The sequence below is a fragment of the Emys orbicularis genome, chromosome 5 (genome assembly GCF_028017835.1).
Source record: "Emys orbicularis isolate rEmyOrb1 chromosome 5, rEmyOrb1.hap1, whole genome shotgun sequence".
In the NCBI taxonomy this organism is placed as follows: Eukaryota; Metazoa; Chordata; order Testudines; family Emydidae; genus Emys; species Emys orbicularis.
This window is the reverse complement of record NC_088687.1, coordinates 129,867,656-129,889,525: the sequence shown is the minus strand read 5'-3', so window position 1 is coordinate 129,889,525 and position 21,870 is coordinate 129,867,656. Positions and strand designations below refer to the sequence as shown.

General features: G+C 40.4%; 1 protein-coding gene across 1 annotated transcript in view; it reads left to right on the top strand.

Annotated features, from left to right (window-relative positions):
- Positions 1-21,160, top strand: part of MAEA (macrophage erythroblast attacher, E3 ubiquitin ligase) — a 119,230-nt gene extending 98,070 nt beyond the window's left edge. The window contains exons 7-10 of the mRNA XM_065404707.1: positions 9,972-10,080; positions 18,344-18,477; positions 19,340-19,535; positions 19,949-21,160. Of these exons, the coding sequence (XP_065260779.1) occupies positions 9,972-10,080; positions 18,344-18,477; positions 19,340-19,535; positions 19,949-20,044 (535 nt within the window). The 3' untranslated portion in view covers positions 20,045-21,160. The remainder of the gene's footprint in view (positions 1-9,971; positions 10,081-18,343; positions 18,478-19,339; positions 19,536-19,948) is intronic.
- The last annotated feature ends 710 nt before the right edge of the window (positions 21,161-21,870 follow it).

Here is a 21,870-nt window from a genome sequence, read left to right as displayed (position 1 = left end):
CACTATGGTGTGATAGGATACGGCCTTTCCTGGAGTGGTAATTATTGATGGTACTTGGTCAGGTTGCTGACAATAGACCTGACTAATCAAAATTACTTTCTTTTGGATAGAAGTTTAAATATTGTACAACATCCTTCCACCATCCACAGTATTAAATTATCTCTGTATGAGAATCCATCATGTTTGTCTTCTGCTCCAATAACGGTTGCAGAAATTCAGTTAATCAAATCTCATGCTTTATCTTTTCATGGCATGGTATGTATGGGAGCATAAGAGACGAAGTAAGACACCAATGGAAGAGGATAGACAAAGTTGACACAGAGGGATGGGGGAGACAGCCTGCATGCTATTTGTCCCACTAGTTTATCTAATGGTGTTATATCCTTGTATGGGAGAACTGCCCCTTACTTCACAGCAGGGGCTTTGGAGAGTCGTTGGGCAACAAACTCACCTCCCTTTTCTCTAGGTCTACTTTACATCTATTTCTAGTCTCCCTTTTTGCCTGGCTGAGTAATGAATTCAGCCCTTAATTGGAGGTGGGGGCCTTAGGAGAGGGGAGTGGGGAATTTGAGAAGAAACTTATCAGCTGGCAACTACAGAAACAGGACCGCCTTCGTCTTAACCCAGTGTGAGGAAATGTTTGAGATTTTTGTATTGGTTTCTGTTTATTTGCTCCAGTCTTCTGCAATATGGAGTAGTCACATTTAAATAGATAAATATAAGAAACAAATAAGCTTTGCTTGCTGGCCTATGCAGATGTACTGAATTGGGAACACTACTTCATTCATGGTTCCCTGAAAAAGACCCTGCATACTCAGCATTAATTCTGGCTTGTTTTTGCATGTGCAGTGAACTTGGGACAGTACTTGATATCCCTATCAGTTTGCCTGGCACATGTAATAGTGAGTGATAATTTGATTGGAACGCTCCCACTAAAAGTGAATTATCAAGAAGAAAAAGTCATAATGGGTAGTTTTATAGACTGCTGCTGAACGGAGGTGCCATTTTCCCTTTGGCTCCATAACTAATAACAATAATTCTCAGCTCTTTGAGTGCTGGTCCCCATGTGCGTACCACTGGCTGTACATGCACTCCATGTGCCTGAGACCAGAAGATTCTTGCTAGTAGTGTCTGTTGGTCCTCGGCACTCTCTCTCTCCTTGTGCTCTGATCCAAGGGTATAAGACATGGTGTGGACTGATTCCACCTCTCCATTTCCTTCTTACCACCACATGGTCTGAGACAGAACACTCCAGTGTCCATGGTCTGACCCTTCAGTGTCATTCCTATAAATATTAAACTGTAAATATTGTAAACTCTTCTTAGTTTTGTTAATTTTAGATAGCTAGATTTTGGGGGAGCACCACCCTCTCCCCCTTCCTGGCATGGTACACTGATTAGGCCCGGGATTCATGTCTCCTGCCCTATTCTTTCCCAGTCAGTGATGACCACCAGAGGTGCCTCTGCTGCGTTAGAGAAGCTCATATCTCCACTAAGTGCAGTATCCACCACTCCTTCCCAAACCCATCAAGTGTGGGAGTTTAGGAAGCAACTTGTGGAGCAGGCTATCAGGCCTTAGTCATATCTGAGCTGTGCAGACTCATCTGTATAGCGGGCTGAGGTGTACCAAATGGCAGGCTTCAGTGATTAAACGTCTCCCCTTCAGCGCCATCAGTAGGAGCAGGACTCAGGACCATTGATACTGAGTAAAGAGAGGCATGAGCATCAGTCAGTACGGTCTTTGGTACTGATGGACAAATGATTACCCCATACATCATCGGTGCCAATTCCAAATGTTCATAGAGACCGAATTTATCATGTTGACAAATGTACCACTTTGCAGGACATCACCATTCTGCCAGATCTGGAATCCTCCGCTCTTATCTGAATTGATTCTTCCAAGGGAGATTCTGACACTATCTAGCCACAAATATTATGGAAGAGACTATTCTTCTATTTCTTCTACCAGCTGGTATCATTCCTCAAACAGTTCTGACAGCAATGGGCTTGGAGATGGAGCCCACAGTTTCTTCATCGGGTGAATCTGGCATGGGAGAGAGACTCTCGACACTTCCTCCAAGGGATGTGAGCCTGAATAGAGGCTCCAGAATCTCTGGGGGCCCGTCATGAACACATAAAATGGGACACACACACACACACACACACACCTCTGGGACTTGTGGTACCTTATGCCTTTGGGTCCACTCCCACCCACGATAGATCCCTCTCCCTGGCCTTAGTAGGGACTGCGAAACCTGCACATGCATTATTCTGAATCCGTCTGGTCCCACAAAGACCATCACATCCCTCTCCTCTGAGTAACCAGCCTGAACTATCCCCAGAACCCATGGAGGAAGAAGAACCGGACCCAGTGTTACAGTCAGGTACATAGTCTTCCTCTCCTGACATCATCCTCTTCCTCCCTGCTCCAGCATCAGTCTTCACCAGACAATTATAAGCAATTCAGGAGTTATGAAGGATTGATGATGTCCTCCAGATCTCCTTGGAAGAAGTCAGTCATCCCACAAATTCATGGACATTTTGCAAAGTACAGAATGTACTAGGGTTGCACTCCTAGTCAGCAAGGCTATCCTAGACCCAGCCAAAGAGCCATGGGACACCCCAGCAACATGTGCCCCACATTTAATAGGGCAGAGGAGAGATACTTTGTTTCTCCCATGGGACCAGAATTTCTCTTGACTCATCCTGCCCAAAACTCCCTGGTGATTCAGGCTGATACAGAGAGAAGTAGAAAACCAGCTATCAAATCTGTCCCTATAGACCAGAAAGCCAAATGCTTGGACCTCCTAGGGAGGAAAGCATTCATATCTACCAGCCTCCAATTCTATATAGCCAACTATCAGTCCGCACCACCCCTTATATTCTCTGATCAGAGAACGAGGAGAAAGAGAGCAGAGGGGTGGACCAGCGGACAATACTGGCAAGAATCTTCTGTGCTCAGCCACAGGGAGTGCATGTGTACCCACTGTGGAATACAGATAAGGGTCACACATCTCAAAGAACTCCACTTACAGAAAGTAGGTAACCTTTCTGTTTTTATTAATAGCTTCTTTAAAAAAGCAGCCCGCTCCCTCTCCTCTCCCCCAACCCCCAAAATCCTTTTTATTTTCTATAGGGTATCTGGTAACTTTGATTCTGTGCTTTGTATAATCAATCCCTTTAAAAAGTTGCTTTGGTGCAGCTGTGTACTCTTGGCCTCCTAGTTTTCTTTTAATACATTGAGGCTTGTCCCCTTTTCCAAGTTATCAAAGTATACTGCTGCTACCATAATACAGTCAGTATTCAGAGAACAATATTTGCCTTCTTGAAATTACTCACCCAAAATAGGGAGCTGTGTAGAGTAGAAACAGTTTGTCCTATATGATTTCCATTACGTTGTGGTTTGGGCTGGAAGATGAAGTGGGTATACTGAAATATTGCTAAAGAGTGTTCTCATGGTATTGATGACGCAGCCAAAACCAGGGTAATGTGTAGAGTCTTATAAAATTCTTTTTTAACATAACTTTCCAAACCTCAGTTTGAATTCAGCCGAAAGATGGGCAGTGGCAGAATGCTTTCAATTTACAGTAGTATTTTGAAACTGGTTAGCTTTTTTCTTTTTGCATTTTTAAAATTTTTTACTCCTGAGGGAATTCTGCGCCAAAAAATTAAAAATTCTGTGCACAATATTTTAAAATTCTGCAAAATTCTGCATATTTTATTTGTCAAAATAACACAATATAATCACTCCATTTTCAATTATTTGCTGACATTTATTGTGAAATAAATTACCAAAATAATTGAAAATGGTGTGATTATATTGTGCTATTTTGACAATTAAAATATTCATAACTTTGCAGAATATAAATTTTTAGCACAAAATTCCCTCACGAGTACCAGGGTTCTGGGTGCAGGCAGCTTGGTGGGGGCGGGGTCTGTGTGCAGGGGGGAATCTGAAGGCACAGGGGGTTGGTGCGGGGTTGTGGGTGCAGGAGGAATGGGACTCTGCAGGGGAGTCCAGGTGAAGGTGATTAGGGCTCAGGGGGTAGGGGCTGGGGGAGTGAGGCTTGGTGGGTGGGGGGGTCAGGGTACAGCTGGTTGGGGCTCAGTGGGATGGAGGTCCGGGTGTGGGGGGCTCCTGATGCAGGGGGTGAGACTTGGCAAGGTGGGGGACTAAGGGGCTCGGTGGGGGAGGGGGGCGCTCCTGATGTGGGAGGGGCTCAGTGGGGGGGTTCCAGGTGCGTGGATGGGGGAAGGGGTCACTGTATACGGAGTTGTTCCCCCTGTCCATCCGAACCCCCAACCCCCCCGCTTAGCCTTACCACCACCCCCATACACCCAGAACCCTCACCCTGAGCCTCACTCCCCCACACACCCAGACACCACCACCAAGCCCCACTCTGTGGTGCAGAGCTTCAGCCCTGGCTGCTCTGTGCAGGGGAGGGGGGATCTCCATCTCCGTCCTCCTTCTCCGCCCACCCAGCTGGGACTGTCGTCCCTGGGTGGCCCAAGCATCCCCAGACCGCCATCCCTCCAGTGATTTACCTATCCCCCAGCTGCTGGGGAGGGGTGAGCGAGCACTAGTGCAGCTTGTCTTTGCTTTCCCACAGAAATCATTTTCTGCAAAGAAAATTTGGAGAGGGGGGCATTTTTCTGCTGCGCCGCAGTGGTGCAGAATTTCCTCAGGAGTATAAAATGGACAGAATTATTGCAGCCTAGAGCAAATATAATACCTTGCACTAACATAACATTTCTGAGCAAAAGCCCTCAAAACACTTTACAAAGATGTTTAATTATCCTCTCCATGTTACAGATGGGAAACCAAGGCACAGAAGTGCCTTGCCCGTAGTCAAAGTGAGATGACAGGAATCGATTTCAAGGCCAGAAAGAACCATTGTGATCATCTAGTTTCACCTCCTATAGAACACAGGCCATAAAACTTACCCAAAATAATTCCTAGGGCGTATCTTTTGGAAAAACATTCAGTCTCTGTTTAAAAATTGTCAGCAATGGAGAATCCACTATGACACACGGAAAATTGTTCCAGTAATTAATTACCCTCAGTGTTAAAAGTTTACACCTTATTTCCAATCTGAATTTTAGATTCTGCTTGTAGCCATTGGATCATGTTATGCCTTTCTCTCCTAGAGTCAAGAGCCCATTATTAAATATTTATTCCCTACGTAGGTACTTATAGACTGTAATCAGGTCACCCCTTAACCACAGATCTCCTGACTCTGTCACATGGTTGTCAGTCCACTAGACCAATCAGCACCCTACTGAAAATAGGGGTTTATAGTGGAAGTGCTGAACTAGCTCTGTTAAAGGTTAGCAGATACTACTGTAACTCACTCACAAATATACTGCTTTGTTTCTTAATTGATTGGTTTTTAAAATTTCAGCTCTTGGGGGGAAAAACTGGACACTCATAAGATGACTACTTTAAGTGTGCTGTACAGAGGCTTCCTGAGAAAGGTCCTAAAGTATCTGCAAGCCCTAGTAACTTCATGTTTCTCAAGGGGTTTTTAAATGTTAATCCATTCAAACTTTTTTAAAATCACTTTTAGTTTTACTTCCAATAAGTTATTTTGGTTTGTTCTCTAGCCTTAGTAGACAAAATTTGTTTGAGACACAAGGTGGGTGAGGCAATTGTTATATTTGGACCAAGCAGTGAAGGAGACAGATACAGGGGGAAGCTGATTTAAACACAGATATCTGCTGTGGTGACTGTATTGTCTGGCAACAAACAGAAGTGAAGCTCTGCTCTGAGTACAGAGTGCCTAAGCATTTAAAAGAGCAGGACATGACATTCATCCACCCTATTTTAAAATGCTTCCCAACTATATACATTGTCATTATAGCTCAGTGGTTTGAGCATTGGCCTACTAAACCCAGGGTTGTGAGTTCAATCCTTGAGGGGGCCATTTAGGGATCTGGGACAAAAATCTGTCTGGGGATTGGTCCTGCTTTAAGAAGGGGGTTGGACTAGATGACCTCCTGAAGTCCCTTCCAACCCTGATATTCTATGCTTCTATGAAAACACTATATAACCTGACTAAAAGTTGTGGGTGGACTACCACAGACTTTCAAGTTGCAAGGGATTATTCTGCCCTGGACTTGCAGTTCACTTGCTAAACAACTTATAAATTCAAGCACACCACTGATTTTCACACACTCTTGGTGATGTGGTGGTGGTATGGTATTTTTCTATACAAAAGGAACAGTCGGTGGTAAGGAATCAACTGGCTCTGGTACCAGAGTTCTGTCCAACAAGTCATTGACATTAGGAGTTGTATCAGGAGAAGGTTCAATTGCAGGAACAGAAAATCCTACTGGAACATCCCTGGACTCTCGTACTTGTCAAGGCTGCAACTAGCCCATATGTCGTTTCCTTTAAAGTACTATTGGATAGTTTTTACCACAAACAACAAATGTCCTGTACATTTTACAAGTTCTCCGGGTATCCATTTCACTCCACAACCATAGTTGAGAGTCCACATTAAGTCTCCTACTTGAAAAGAACAATGGCAGGTCTCACATCATCGATCAGTTTGCCTAGCTTGGGATCTGGCAACATGTAAGGTAACATCTGGATGTAGCCGGTCCAAACAGGTACACAAAGATTGCTTCAAAAAAGAGTTGCAGGTGATTCCTGGGTAGAACATGTGGTGTGTTCCTGTAGACAAGCAAGAAATTGTCCAGTCTCTGCTGACGATTCAAAATAGACTTGTTGGCGCTTAAGACATGCTTAAGTGTCTAGACAAAGTGTTCCACTAGTCTTTGTGTAGCAGAATGGTATACAATGTGCTGAATTCCATTTGAATGAAATTCTTCTGAACAGAATTGAGGTCCATTGTCACTCGCCAACTGTAACAGTCGACCATTTAGGCTAAACAAGATACAAAGATGTGCAATTATGTTGGTAGCTGTAGTAAATGGGTATCCACTATGACCAAAAACATACAAGCTTCAAATGGTCCAGCAAAGTCGACCTGAATATGTGATCAAGGAGTCTCGGGCCACGACCAAAGGTGTAGACAGGCTGAGCCAGGATCATGCTGAATTTGCTGACACATAGTACAGCACTTTGCCTTCCTCTCAATGTCTTTGTCAATCTCTGGCCACATGACTCTGGGCTTTGGCTTTCATCCATACATAAGTGATTTCAGAATGATCACTCTCAGGCCCTGTAAATGCAATCGTGATTCACAGATAATTCATGTGACTATGTGAATTGTGTAAACTGTGGGTTTTTATGATCAACACTGTACCCTGTAGTACCATTTCTTTCATAAAAGAAATCACACTAAGATAAAACACTTTTATCTGAGGTTTCTTTGGGTTGACAGAAGCTTGGATATAGTAGGTGTAACAGCCCATCAGCATTGCTGGGTTGAGTCCCTTTATGGAATTGAATAGTCTAGGAATGAGCTAAAAATAGCAATGCCCGGCATTGCATGCAAGCAGCAGCTAATGACAGAATTCCATGTTTTGTTCCAAAATTTGAAGTTAATGAGCGGTGATCCGTCAGCAAGGTAAAATGTCTGCTATGCAGATAGGTATGGAACTTACAAATTTTGAAGATAATGCCGAGAACATTATGGATGGACAGTTCTTGCTGGATTTGTATATAGTTCTTCAGGTGCCGTGAGTCTTTGTGAAGAAGGCAATTACTTTCTCTCTGCCATCAGGAAAAATGTGAGAAAACTGCACCCATTCCATATGGTGAAGCATCATAAGCTAATTGCAATGGTAGCGAGGTGTCAAATTACATAAGAACTTTGGCTGATGTCAGTTCTTTTGCTTCCTTAAATGCACATTCACGTTCTTTAGTCCCTTTCCCTTTTTTTTGGCATGTAACAATTCATGTAAAAGTGCCAATACTGTCGCCAAATTAGTCCGAAGTTTACTGTAGTAGTTAATCGATCCTAAGAATTAATATAACCGTGACACGTTCTCTGGTGGAAGTGCTTGAAGAATCCCTTCTCTTTCTCTGGCGATTTCCTTAAGCCCATGGCATCAATTACATGTCCATTGGATTCAGCAATATTGCAATATTTTGCAAATATTTTGGCTGGCTGTCAGACATAACAATGAGCTTCACAGCCACGTTGCATATCTGTCCAAGTTCTTTTTGAAAAATTTTGGCATGTTTGTTCAGTGTTTCTTGAAGGTTTTGAGGTGCTTTTGTGATTGCCTTGATCTTGGTCCAATTCACCTTGTGCTTCTCAGGCCAAGTTCTGCCAAATAATGGTGACTGCTTTTCAACCACATACAAGGGTAAAACAACTGATCTAGTTGAACTTTCACCTGGAGTATCTGTTTTGGGTCTAACTTCTCTGTGGTATAAGTTTTCAAAAGCGTGGAGGTTTCTTCCAGAGGAACTTATGACAAAGTCTGGTGATAGGTAGATGCAGAAGTCAATGAAATGGCAGCTTCCATATCAAGCTCCATTCTTGTAGGAACTCCTTTGATCAAGGGTGTGATGCAGATGCCTTCCTTCTACCAACTTCTGATAACACATGCAGTGCTAGGTCTTGGATAGTGTCACTAGAGCTTTTGCCTTTTTCCATATTCTGAATCTCTGACTTTCGTTCGTTCTTAGGTTCAGTCATTATAGATGTCTTCTTGAATGGACAGTTACTAGCTGATCATTGAACTGTGTGACAGGACGCATTGCCATGACCTTTCTTCCTTGCACTTCCTGCAAATGACCTAGTGTGCCCCGCAGTCCTTCTCACATACATAGTTTGTGCATAGTGACCGCATGGAAATTCCTTACATTATTCTGTCTTGCCTATTCAGGTGGTCATCTTTGCGGTTCACACTAAATTGTTAGAGGATTCTTCCATGTGGTTTCCATGATGATAGCTACTTAAATAGCCTTCTTGAATGTAAGCGCTGATGCAATCAATAACTTTTTTCCAGATCTGGTCATTGTATAATCCAAAGACAAATTTGGTCACGCAGGGCATCATTTAATGTTTGTCCGAATTGATAATGCTCTGATTACCTTTCCCAAACTAGAAGAAGATTCTTTGTAGCTTGAAAACTTGTCTTTCAACAAGAGAAGTTGGTCTAATAAAAGATATTGCTTCACTCTCTTATCCTGAGACCAACAGGGCTACAACAACACTGCAAACATAATTTTGTTTAGGCATACGGTAGCTCAGGCTTTGTTTTGCTCCTCCAAATACTCAAACACTTAGGCATGTGTGTGTTTATAATTAATCTCCTATATGAAGTTCTGTATTTAAAATGTTTACTTATATATGTCTGCATAGAACAGCTGTTCCTATTGAAGGTTTACTAATTTTACAGTATTATATATTAACATGTGATTTGTAATAGTCCTCATGGGAAGTGATTTTTTTTCTGAAGACACTGTAGTTCAAAACTAAATAAATGCTCTCATGTTATGGGTGCTTCGTTTTCTTGATGGCTTTTGTAATGGTCTTGTCACAGCAAGCCACATGCTGGTATTACCATTTTTTTTTTTTTTTTAATATTTTTATAACATGAAATGCTTGGTTCATACTTTTCTCCCCTCATTCCTCTCATGCACACTTTGTGTACAAAGCATTACACATATATCTAGACTCTGATAGAATCAAGAGCAATATAAGGAATTCCTGAGTTTGTATAACTGATATTTATAGTGTGCGATAAGTATTACTGTAATAGAATACATGCTGCGATGAAATAAATTCATGGGGGGCCTAGAAAGTTATGGGATAAATTCTTGGAGATTAAAATCATTCTTGCATTCAAATCTGCGGGATGTATTTTCAAGGACTTTAAACACATTGTCATCTTTGGATTTTGTGTACTGAGTGCATAATCTACAGTTAAACCCTCTTTATTTTTTGTGGAGAGCCTTTGTACAGATTACGTAAATGCATTTATCTTTCAATAAGAAATCAATTCAAGTGAGTTTATATTTATCCAAGTGTTCTAAATTTGATATTTCAGACATGCAAGAAAGCATTTCAGTCAGGCTGAAGGAAGTCAGCTGGATGAGGTCCGACAAGTGATGGGAATGTTGGCCTTTCCTTCAGACACTCATATCTCCCCCTATAAGGTAACTTTTATTTATATATATATATATATAATATAGGTTGAAAATTGCAAGGTAAGCAGTGGGACAATGTATTGATAAATTGTATGTGAAATATTCTTGTGTGTTTAATTTTCACTGCTTAGTATCCATCCTATAAAATATCCACTATAATCCTTAATTTTAATAATGTTTGCTTGTAAAAATCAATCCAACTAAGTTCATTTTCTTAATTGCATTTTTAAATCCATTACTTTGTTGGTGGAAAGATGATGATGACAGGAAGTATCTAAACACACAATATTTGTCTAGTATTAAAACTAGGTGTATAGATATAGTAATTACTGGTAGTAACCACACCCAGATTTGAATTGACAATGACCAACAAACTTCCTGCAAATCATAAATACTTTTTACATTACAGTCCTATTTATAAAGAAGTTTGATTATCTCCTTTACATGCAGAAAGGAAAACCTGCTAAGTGAATATAGCTGTACTGTTGGCCATTTTGTATAAATCTTAGCTGAACAGACAAAGCAAAACACTTAGTAATATTTTAGTTAGAAATAAATGCATTAAATTAGTAATAAAACTTAAGGTGTTGGTAACAGTATTTTTAAAAAACCCTTGTAAATTTCAAAGGCCTGAGAGAAAATAGATTGGATCATATTCCAAAAGTCTCTCTTGAACCATACTACAGGGTAGAAAGTGTAAAGCAGTTATTTTTTAAGATGACCTTTTTATTTACCAGAAGGAGAATGCATGTGCATCTTCATGAAACTCTGCTTAGCTGAACAAGCAGAGAGTTTAGACCTTCGTGGAGCCTGTGTTTTGCTGCAAATCTCAGTTTGGAGAAATGCAGAATTTGAATGAGATGGTAAAAGAAAAGAAACGACTATGATTTATATAGGGTCATATTTATACTATCAGAACAAAAGACACTGCAAATGTTATGGTGCAGGCTTTTTTCTGGAAATTATAAAAAAGGTTTTTATGTGCTGGTTAATGATCATTTTCATAAATTGAGAGTCAGGAAGAGCAGACATGCACTGAAACTCAACACATAACAAAATTTCACCCTAGTTTAGCCTTCAGTATTTTAAGACTTAGACTATCCTACAAGTCTTCCAATGATTCATTGAGGAAGAACATTCCAGTGCTAAGGGATATATACTGAAAACCGAGTGTGATGAAGGATTTAAGATTCATTTCATAGGCCTCTTAACATGCTATTCTGGAAGGTCTACTAAACTAAATGCTAAATAGATCAACCTTTTTTTTCCTCTTTCAGTGAAATCAATTTTCTATATCCTTGCTGCTCTTATCGATATTACAGGAAAATAGGTCTATCATACTAAGGTCCTCTTTATTAGCCAAATCTCAACTTGCTTTCTAATATCTTGTGGGCATTATAGAAATACTCTAACCCCAGAGTGGATTGTTTTAACTCAGTGATTTACATAATGATTAAAATCCATGATTTAAAACTAGGTGTCTGACTTGATTTAACTCACCAATTTTAATCTTGTTTGGCTTTTGTACTTTATTTATTTTTCTAAAGAAAAGTTGATACTCATTGGATGGTGACCGTTAAAACACATTGATTTGCAACTAAATATAACCTTTACACTAAATTTGGTGCTTCTTTTTGCTAACCAGGAGGATAGACAATATCTATACATATTTAAGCAATTATATAGATTAACATACACGCTTAAGTTTTACATTTTTAATTAGAAAATGGTGAATGACATTTCTTATGTACTAAATTCACTTTTTACTTGTAATTTGAGTTGAGCTGCATTTGGATGGAAACTGAAATTCAACTCGTAGTTTCTCAACTTCGAGTGAATTAGTGACTGACTTGAACTGGTTGAATAAACTGAACTGGTGAAAATACTCTCTGCAACTGCAGAAGAGGCTACTGCTGTCAAAAGTTGGTTTAGTACTTTAACAAACTCTGGTTCCAGGTGTTAGCCAGTGATTATACCAGTTCAGTTGTTTGACTTTCTTTGAAACTTGGCAGCAACCATGTAGTGCTTATTATAATTATTATTTAAATTCAATACAAATAATACTATGTTTAGGGCTTTAACATAGGTTGTCATTATTTCAAATTTAATTTTAAATAGATTTATTTTTTAAAAGCTGTTTAAATAAAAATCCAAAAAAATTTAAATCTGCTTTTGTCCACACTGACTCTAACCGGTGCCTACATTCCTGATTTATGTAAGAGATGCTTTTAGCGCTAAGTGTTTGTTCAGGCAGATTGTACTGAACAAATACTACTTCAAGGATTATTTTTATATAAAAATCTACATAAAGTTGTGACAGGGCGGGAATCACCACGTCGGCGCCTCCTGCTGGCCATGCTGGTATTTAACTCTTGGTTGCCGATGCACCTTCCTCTAGTGGTGTCTCACCGCCGTCACTTCTGCTCCACCTCGAAGACCTGCATGGCTCCCCGGACCGCGGCGTCCTCTTCTGGGCACAGCCCTGAGGCTGTACTCCACTCTGCTTTCTCTCCCCTTCCGGGGGAACCAGCTGTCTGTAGTCTATCAACTTGCCACTGTGGCCTACTGCAGCCTTCAGTCTAGCCCCTCACCTCAAGGGGTAAACTGCAGTCTGAATACTGGCCATCCTCCCTGTGGCAAGTGGGGGAAAAAGGTGGGGGGGGGGGGGGCCCCAGGCCCACCCGCTACTCCGGGCCCCGACTCAGGGACCCCATAGCCAGTGGCCATGTGCTGCTGCTCCTCCAACTCCTGCTGCCTATTTCCTTGGGCCACTTCCAGGTAGCCCTAGCCCCTTCCTGGCCCTCTGTATCAGGGGCCTCAGTCTGGCAGCCCTCAGACTGGAGCTCCCTGTTGCTCCCCTGACCCTGCCCAGCACTGCTCTATCCAGGATTCTCCTCTAAGGTAATCAGTCCTTTTCCCTTGCACTCCAGGGAGAGACTGCCTCTGCTCTGTTGAGCAGCCCTTCTTATATGGCCCTCCCTGGCCCTGATTGGCTGTTCCAACAAACCTTCTCCTGATTGGCTCTCTACAAGCCCTCTTCTCATTGGTTGGGTTTTGCGCAGCATCCCTGAGGGCTGTTTTAACCCTCCATCTATCTGTGTGGGGCAGCTGCCCCACCAAGATATTGACAAGAACGTTGGGTTGTTTTTTGGCTTTTGGTATAGATCTCAGTGGCTGCTCCCTACACTGAGACCTCTTTTGATGGTTTTTCATTGTTGTTGACTTTATAAGTGCCTAGAATTAATCCTGATTAAACATCTTTGGAATTTGACTTGTATCCAAGAAATAATATTCAGATCATCTTTTAACTCAGTAGGACTTTTTTCTTTAGCCTCTTTGACATCTTAAAATGCTTTTCTAGATTATAGTCACATTGATGCAGACTATAAAGGATATTTAAAGAATCTAGAAAATCTGTGGACCCTTACTGAATCCACTATCAAAATGTATATCAATCATTAAATATAAAGTGGGGCAAGGGACATCAAATTGGGGAGAGGGGTAGGAGACTATTTTTATATATTACTTATGTTTTCCATAAGTAGCAGATTGCTTTGGAAACTGTTTCAGACATTATTTAGAGGTGACACTGCCAACCACAGAAAAGCTTCACAGCCTCCTAGTAACAACATATCAGAAGTCTCAAGTCTTCACCAGTGATTTGTTGACTATGTTAACAAGGGGTAAAAAGAATAATTTCCCCCTTTTTAACCAGTAATAAGCCATGTACCAGGGTGCATGTACTCTCAGAGAAGGAGGAACTGGGGAAAGCTATTTAAACAAAAATGTTTTCTCCTAGCAATAACCAAGGAAGAGGGCAAAATCACTGGGCATGCAGTTTGCTGGAAATGTTTGATCTTCCTGCCTAAATATATGCAGGGGAGATTTTCAAAGGCACAAAGAGAAGTTAGGCTCCCACTGAGTTTTTGAAAATCTCCCTCTGTTGCTTTGTAACTCAGTCATCAATTTGGTACAGAAATAAGGATTTTTAAAAAATATTGAATGCCCAACACAATCTCACGCACCTTCCAAAAGCAACTTTTTTTTTTTTTTTAACTCTTCAGAGGTATATGTATGAGCCCCAGAAACAAGTAATCTCTTGGAGAGATGATTTTAGGAATTTCCAGAGGGGATAAAGTTATCAGAAGTAGAGAACTCAGCCCAACCATTCCTGCAATAAGATGGCAGAATTTTATCACTGGGCTAAAGGGCTCCCAAGAGCATCTTCTAGTTTAGCTGTGGAATTCTGTATTCAAGCACTACAAAAGGATATCTGGGTACAACATAAGTAAAGGGCAAGCCTCTATCTGCCCTCCTTCCTTGTCCTTACTTTGGCAGCAAACTGTAGCCTTCCATAGCTTTCCCAATTTCAAGGGAGATCTACAAGTTGATGCCCAAACTAAATTGCAGTAGATTATCAAGTCTACTAAATTATTTGGCAGAGTACTGTGTATTTCATTTGCTTCCAGTATCATCCTGAGTCTCTGTTCTTGGCAGAAAAACTGTAGAAAGATTAACTTTACATTAGCTGGCTATAATACAAAGGAAGCAGTTTTTGATATGTAAGCATTGTTGCCCAGCAATTATTGTCATTACATATCCTTCAAGTTGCTTATAGCAAAACTTGTTCAAAGACCATTTAATAAAGTTGGGGACAGATCTTTTTTTGCCTTTTCTCCTGGTAATGGAGCTAAAAATCTTTAGTGAGAAGTTTTTTGTGAACTATTAAAATGGTGAGGGAGTCACAATCTATTGCTTAAGCAATAAACTACCTAGTAGCGGTGTCTTCTAGCTAGTGATGTCATACTTACCTTATAGTGGTTTATTTCTACATTCCATTTCCATTGATACCAAATTTCTTCATTTCTAAATGATGTGTAGTGTATACAGGTGTGATATTCTGTGTGCTTAGTTTATTTCTAAAATGTGACCACTGTAGAAGAGACTTCATGTGACAACAACTTTGGTTACACATACAAAGAGAGGGAAGGCGTGTTTAAAAAAAGGCCATAAAAGATGAACTCATTAGCTTTGTGTGACATACATAAACTCGTGGAGAGAAACTAATAAGCAATATGTTTTCATTTTGCTGCGGAACTTTTCTAGCCAGAATCTTGGAGTACAAAATAAACTTTATTTTTGTGAGTAATGTACAGTTCTGCAAATGCTGGTCATGATGTGTATTCTACTATGGGTACACATGCACTTCACCGGAGAATGGAGAATTCTAGCAAGGAGTGTCCCTTGGTCTGCACCTGTGCGCTTGCTTTCCTTGTGCTCTGTGCCAAGAGTCCAAGGGGCGGTGTGGACCAACACCTCTCTAGTTCCTTCTTACTGCTGTATGGCCTGGCTTGGAATCTCCAGTGTCCAGAATTGACACTTTGACAATTTTTTCATGCAAATATTTCAAAGTTTTTATAGTTTTTTGTAAGTCTGGTTAATAATTAGTTAGAATTCCTACTTTGGGAAATCCGGCATGGGACTTTTCTTGAAGCCTGGGCATAATCTTTGTCTCTCCTGCCCCTGCATATTTTCAGTCAGCGATGATCACCAGTACTGCCTCAGAGAAACTTATATCTCCGCTAAGTGCGGTATGTGACACTTCTTTCCCAGTCAAACATGGCAGGCAGGAAAACTCTGGCTTCAGAAGCACCTAATGGAACGCACCATGAGGCTCCAGGCTGGATAGACCTCCCTGTACGTCAGTCTGAGACACATAGAAGTGCATCTCTTAGCTTGGTATCTGACTCAGGAGTGGGAATAACTAGAGTAAAGGACCATTTGTCTGGGCCTTCTCATGAGAGTAAGGGGCACTCTGCTAATCATAAAAACAGATCTCCTCCTAGATTTACTTAACCTCATTCAAGTCGGGCAAGTCTTTGCACATGGGACACAAGGACTTAAATCCTCCTAAGCCATGTGGCCGTAATCCGAGGGCATATAGGATGAAAGCTCCTTCAATACCATTCGCTGCATCGTCATCAAACACCGACCATGGCACCAACTAAGACACAGCACTGGGCAATGTGAGGGAAATTGGCATTTTACTTTCAGAGAATAAAATAGATCAGAAAGTCACCTAGACTGTTTGTTGCCATAGCAGAACAAGCCAGATGACAAGCTGTTTCCTCTCAGAGGATATCCAAGTGGATCCCTGGCTATATCCTATTTTATCAGCTGCCACACCTTCCTCCCCCACAGGCTCTCTCTACAAGAGCACAGGCAGCCTCAGTAACATCACTTCCAGAAGTACATCTGCTTGATATTTGCAAGGCAGCAGCGTAGATTTTCATCCACACATTCATGAGGCATCATGCCTTGGACCAAGCCTCCTCCACTGGCATCCTTTAGGACAGTGGTTCTACAAGCAGCCATGTCCACTGAAGGCAGGACAAGAAATAATGTGCTTAATCTGAGCCAGGGGAGATTTAGGTTAGATATGAGGAAAAAATTTCTAACTACAAAGGTAGTTAAACTCTGGAACAGACTTCCAAGTGTGGAATCCTCTCATTGGAGGTTTAAGAAGAAGTTGGACAAACACCTGAATGGGATGGTCTAGGTTTACTTGGTCATGTCTCAGCACAGGGGGCTGGACTTGACCTCTTGAGGTTTCTTCCAGCCCTGCATTTCTGTGATTCTGTACCACCTGTATCCTCACACCTCCTCTGCTGGGTAGTGCTTGTCATTCACTCACAGTGGAACACACACAAGGACCAGCATTCAAAGAAGAAAGTGAAGTTACTTAGGGTACGTCTTCACTACCCGCCGTATCGGCGGGTAGCAATCGATTTATCCGGGATCAATATGTCGCGTCTCATTAAGACGTGATATATCGATCCCCGAACGCGCTCACCGTCGACTCCGGAACTCCACCAGAGCGAGCGGCGATAGCGCAGTCGACGGGGGAGCCGCGGCCGTCGATCCCGCGCCGTCTGGACCCCAGGTAATTCGATCCAAGATACTTCGACTTCAACTACGCGAAGTTGCGTATCTTGGATCGATTCCTCTCCCCCCCCCCCCCCCAGTGTAGACCAGCCCTTAACCTTTGTAACTGGGGTTCTTCAGGATGCGTGGGCCTTATCTGTATTCCACTACCTGCCCTCCCTCCCCTCTGCTTCAGATCATCTCTGATTTGCAGTAAGAGGAAGAAATAGAGAGGCATCGGTCCTCACTGCTCCTTTATATACCCTCAGAATGGAGCTTGAGGAGAGCAAGGGCTCACACCAACAGACACTATTTGCTAGAATTGTTTGGTCTCAGACACATGGAGCACATGCGTACCCACAGCTGAATACAGATAGGGACCACACATCTCAAAGAACTCCAGTTACGAAGTGTAACGTCCCTATCTTATTTTCATGAAAATGAACTACTTTGTAATTACCATTCTGTTTTGTTTGTTTTAAATGTACTCCACAGGGTTACTATGTACTTGTAAGGATGCAGGGGGGGCGGAATTCTTTAACAGAAACAAACTCATACCATACATTTTCTCTAAACCAAAATTATACTAAGCTTTCAAATTAACAAAGGCTTTTCTCTGAAACTAAACATCTTTTCTGTTGAATTTTAATGCTTAAAAAAAGACTGAGTTGTATGGCCTGAATTAGACTGTTTATTACCATCCATGTAGTCCTGTCTTGCAAACAAAAATCAGCAGGGTTAGCCTGACTTAAAATGGAAAAGTTCATGCCTTTTCAACAGACATTTGCTCAGTGGCTTTAAAATGGACATTCCAGAGCATTAATTTTTTCATAAATGGGCCAGCATTCCAGAAAATTAAATACTAACAACGGTAGCAGGCATTAAAGAGCCTACAAAAACTCATGTGTTTGTACAATCTCCTTTAATAGAAAAGGAGTCGAAAATATCTAGAACCACCCAAAGATCATTGGTTTTGGTGGGGGCAAGGCCAAGTTTATATACTGTGTGCGCAAATACAAAGCATCTTTGAGAATAATAATTTTCTTAAACCTTTTCTATAAATTGATTCTATTGTGTGTTCCAGATAAACTATAGCATTTTCTTTGAGCCAAGGTGTCATATTTATACAACTGTATTTATATGTATAAAGTGGAAAGCGTGTTTTAAAACTGAGACTTTTTTTGTAAAACATTTTTTACTTTTTCATAATACACCAGTGTTATAAGGTGCTATCTCTTTATTTTATGTTAATTTCAGTCATGGGAGTGTGATATGTAATTTGCTACTTTGAAACAGTTTTCTGCAAGAACTATATTGAAAATACTTACCGCTGTGTTTTTTCTACCAGGATCTCTTGGACCCTGCACGATGGAGAATGCTGATTCAGCAGTTTAGATATGATAATTACAGACTACATCAGCTGGGGAACAATTCTGTTTTTACTATAACACTCCAGGCAGGCCTTTCAGCTATAAAAACACCGTATCCTTTAATGCAGAATACCAATGTGAAAAGCATAAAAAAAATTGCCTTGTAGACAAACTCTTTGAGGAGTATATGTGAAATTTGAATACTTTCACTTTTCATTTGTAAAATGTGAGTATAAATGGGAATATCTCTGCTAAAACAAAAACGTTAGTAAAAACAAATGGAGGCAATTAAAAACAAAATGCGCAAAAAAACCCACCCCTAAATACAATAGATACTACATACAATGTATACTGCGGTCTGGTGGTTTGACCTAGGAATAATACATTTGCGGTGGATGTTGATTAGAATTAGAATGTAAAAAGAATTCCTTTTATTATCATAAAATACTCTTTACCCTAGTACATTGTATGTGAATATACAAGGAAGTGTGCTAAATCTTTGAATTTCTTAACCAGGCACTCCCGCAGAATGTTTAAAATGGGAATTCTGACCATGGCGTTCATACTCAAAATAGACAAGATTCTTGCAGATCCCTCTCCCACATCAGAAGCTCTACCCCTACTAAGTGCCAGACACTTGCTGCTCGCTCTTGATTGGTGGTGTGGTTTTGTTTGTTTTGTTTGTTTTGTTTGTTTTGTTTGTTTTGTTTGTTTTGTTTGTTTTGTTTGTTTTGTTTGTTTTGTTTGTTTGTTTGTTTGTTTGTTTGTTTTAAATGTACAAAATCAGCTACCCTTTATGTGCTTGTGAAGTTGAAACAAAGAAACTCATGGGTCACTGAAGTTCTCTAAATTGCATAAGAATATGTACCTCACCTGTACAGCAGAGAAGTTATCCGCCATTTTCACTCTGTGCCATAACAAATTAACTCTTGACTCATTTGATGACTATTGTTCTTTGACTTGCTGTTATACAGACAGTGTTATAAAGAGGATGGCAGTTCAAAAAACCCAGACTGCCCCGTGTGTAGCAAATCTCTGAACAAGCTGGCTCAGCCTCTGCCTATGGCACATTGTGCCAACTCCCGACTAGTCTGCAAGATTTCAGGGGATGTAATGAATGAAAATAATCCTCCCATGATGTTGCCAAATGGATATGTGTATGGATACAATGTAAGTGTTTCGTGTAGGGACTCCTGGAAGTCTGAGCTGCAGGTGGGTGTAACTTCCTGTAGCATATGAGAGCTCTTGAATTTGTCGGAAGGCAAACTTGAGGCATCTTGTATGTTTAAAGGATGGGGTGAACTATTGATTCTCACAACATTGTTTTAAGAGACTTTATTTTTAATATTTGATCAGCAAATTATTAAATATGAATTTAAATGTGAAACCAAATGGGGTTGGGATGAATCTTTAAATCTTAAACACGAAAAGTTACTGAGCAAGGTTTTTGTGAAATCTTTACACTACAAAGTAGCTACTACAAACAACATACATTTTGTTCGCTAACTGTTGAAAATTAATGTATTGACTAGTTATGTTTACTGTTCAAAATCTGATCACTCTTTTCATGGCTCTTTTTTCAGTCCTTGCTTTCTATTCGTCAAGATGACAAAGTAATTTGCCCAAGAACCAAAGAAGTCTTCAACTTCTCACAAGCTGAGAAAGTCTATATCATGTAGGTCCATAAAATACATGATGAAGTGCCGCTGGAATTTTGACACAGGATTTATTGGCATGCCCTGGAGAAGGGGGCCTTATGTGTGGCAAAGAAGCAAAATCTGCCACCTTGGGGATCAGACCTGTCGGTGGCATTATTGTTTCTTGCGACCAAAGATCAATGAGCAACAGTACACACTCTTAAAAAGAGAGGAAATATGACTTAAGTTTGTACTTAGAAAAAAAAAAACAAATTTTGATTGTTAGCGTTTTGTAACATAAGGTAAAAAATTGGACTCATCTCAAAAATACTTTCATCTTTCAAAGGAGAATTTTCTTTAAAGATGGACATTTGCACTGGGGGAAACGTTACAATAGATTTGAAACTAAATCAGTTTTTCTTCCCTCCATTTTTCTCAATTGTCCAAGGCCCTTTTGTTAATTATTGAAGATTTCAGTTAATACAAGTGTTTTCTCCTTTAAGCTGCTCTTTGCCTTCTTTTCTGATCCTCTTGTGAAGTAATAATCCTGAATTGGGTCGTTGTAATTAGTTCCATGGGAAGATACTGATGTCATTGACATATGACTGGCTTCACTGGAGGATCAATGAGAGACTGGTTTGAAGGAGTATGAAATCTTTTTTTCCCAAAACCCAAATATTTTAAGGAGGTTACATAAATATCAAGAGGAACGGAGAACATTTCAGGCAAAATACACTGCTTGTTTGGATGTTCTTTTTCCAGTTTACCATAGTGTTAAAGTCCTTCTAAAGTATTTAGTTATGTGCATAGGGTTCAATATCAAATCATTAGTGCTACTGCCTTATTTCTTGCTTTGAGAATGTACTCACATGAAAATCAGCTGGTATCCTTAAGTGTTGGGCGAAGTTTTGGAAGATGCCTTGCAGGATGATTACATAATTTTAGGGTCTAAATAGTATTAATTACTGAAACTAATAGTTCAGTTTTAATTACTACAGAACACACCCTTATGACTTTTCAAGAGAATAAACCATTGTAGTTTAAACAAAACCATATTGTAGAGGTTTGTATTTAGCGCTTATTTTTGCATGTTGATGTTGATTAGCTAATAAAAGATTGTACATGTAAAACCTGTTAATAAAAATTGTTTTCCATTTCTTAATGATACAAAATTAGAAAGCTGCTTTGTATTTATAATGCAAACAAGTTTCTTTCCTGTTATATAAGGACATCTCTGAAAATGGAAGTTCCCCTTCTTTAGCAGCCATCTTGTGGGGAAAAATTAAGGAAAATCTTTGCTCATAACAATTTTCTTCAAGCTTCTAAAACTGAGCAACCTGACCAGATCACCATCATTAGTTTAAAATTATCACTCTGTATATGATAAAGTACTACAGTTCACAGCCTTATCCAAACACCATTCAGCATTTCCTCGAATAGGGTTATCTGATATTCTGGTGGTCTGTTAAAATGGTTTTGGAGGATATATCAACACAATAGTTCCTTAATCACTTCTGAACAGAACCTCCTTCCAAGAACATGGCATCTGCAATGTTTCACAGTTACGGATTCTAATCCTGTATGTGGCAGCCAGTCTGTGGAAGTGGGTAGATAGAGAGGGAACCTCTGGAGAGGTGCCGAGAATGGAGTGTTTAAACACACACATTATTGATGCACATGAGCTAGTGCAATTATTGTATCACATAGGTGTAAATTTGGCAGTGACTCCTATTTTCTTGCCCTCTTGTTGGAAATATTTTCAGTTTCATTCAGTGTCTGCTGAGAAAGTATTTCTAGAAGTAGCAGAGAAATGCACTCCTGTGGGAGGCAGAGGGAAACGGACAAAGAAGGTGCTGCATGGGTAATTC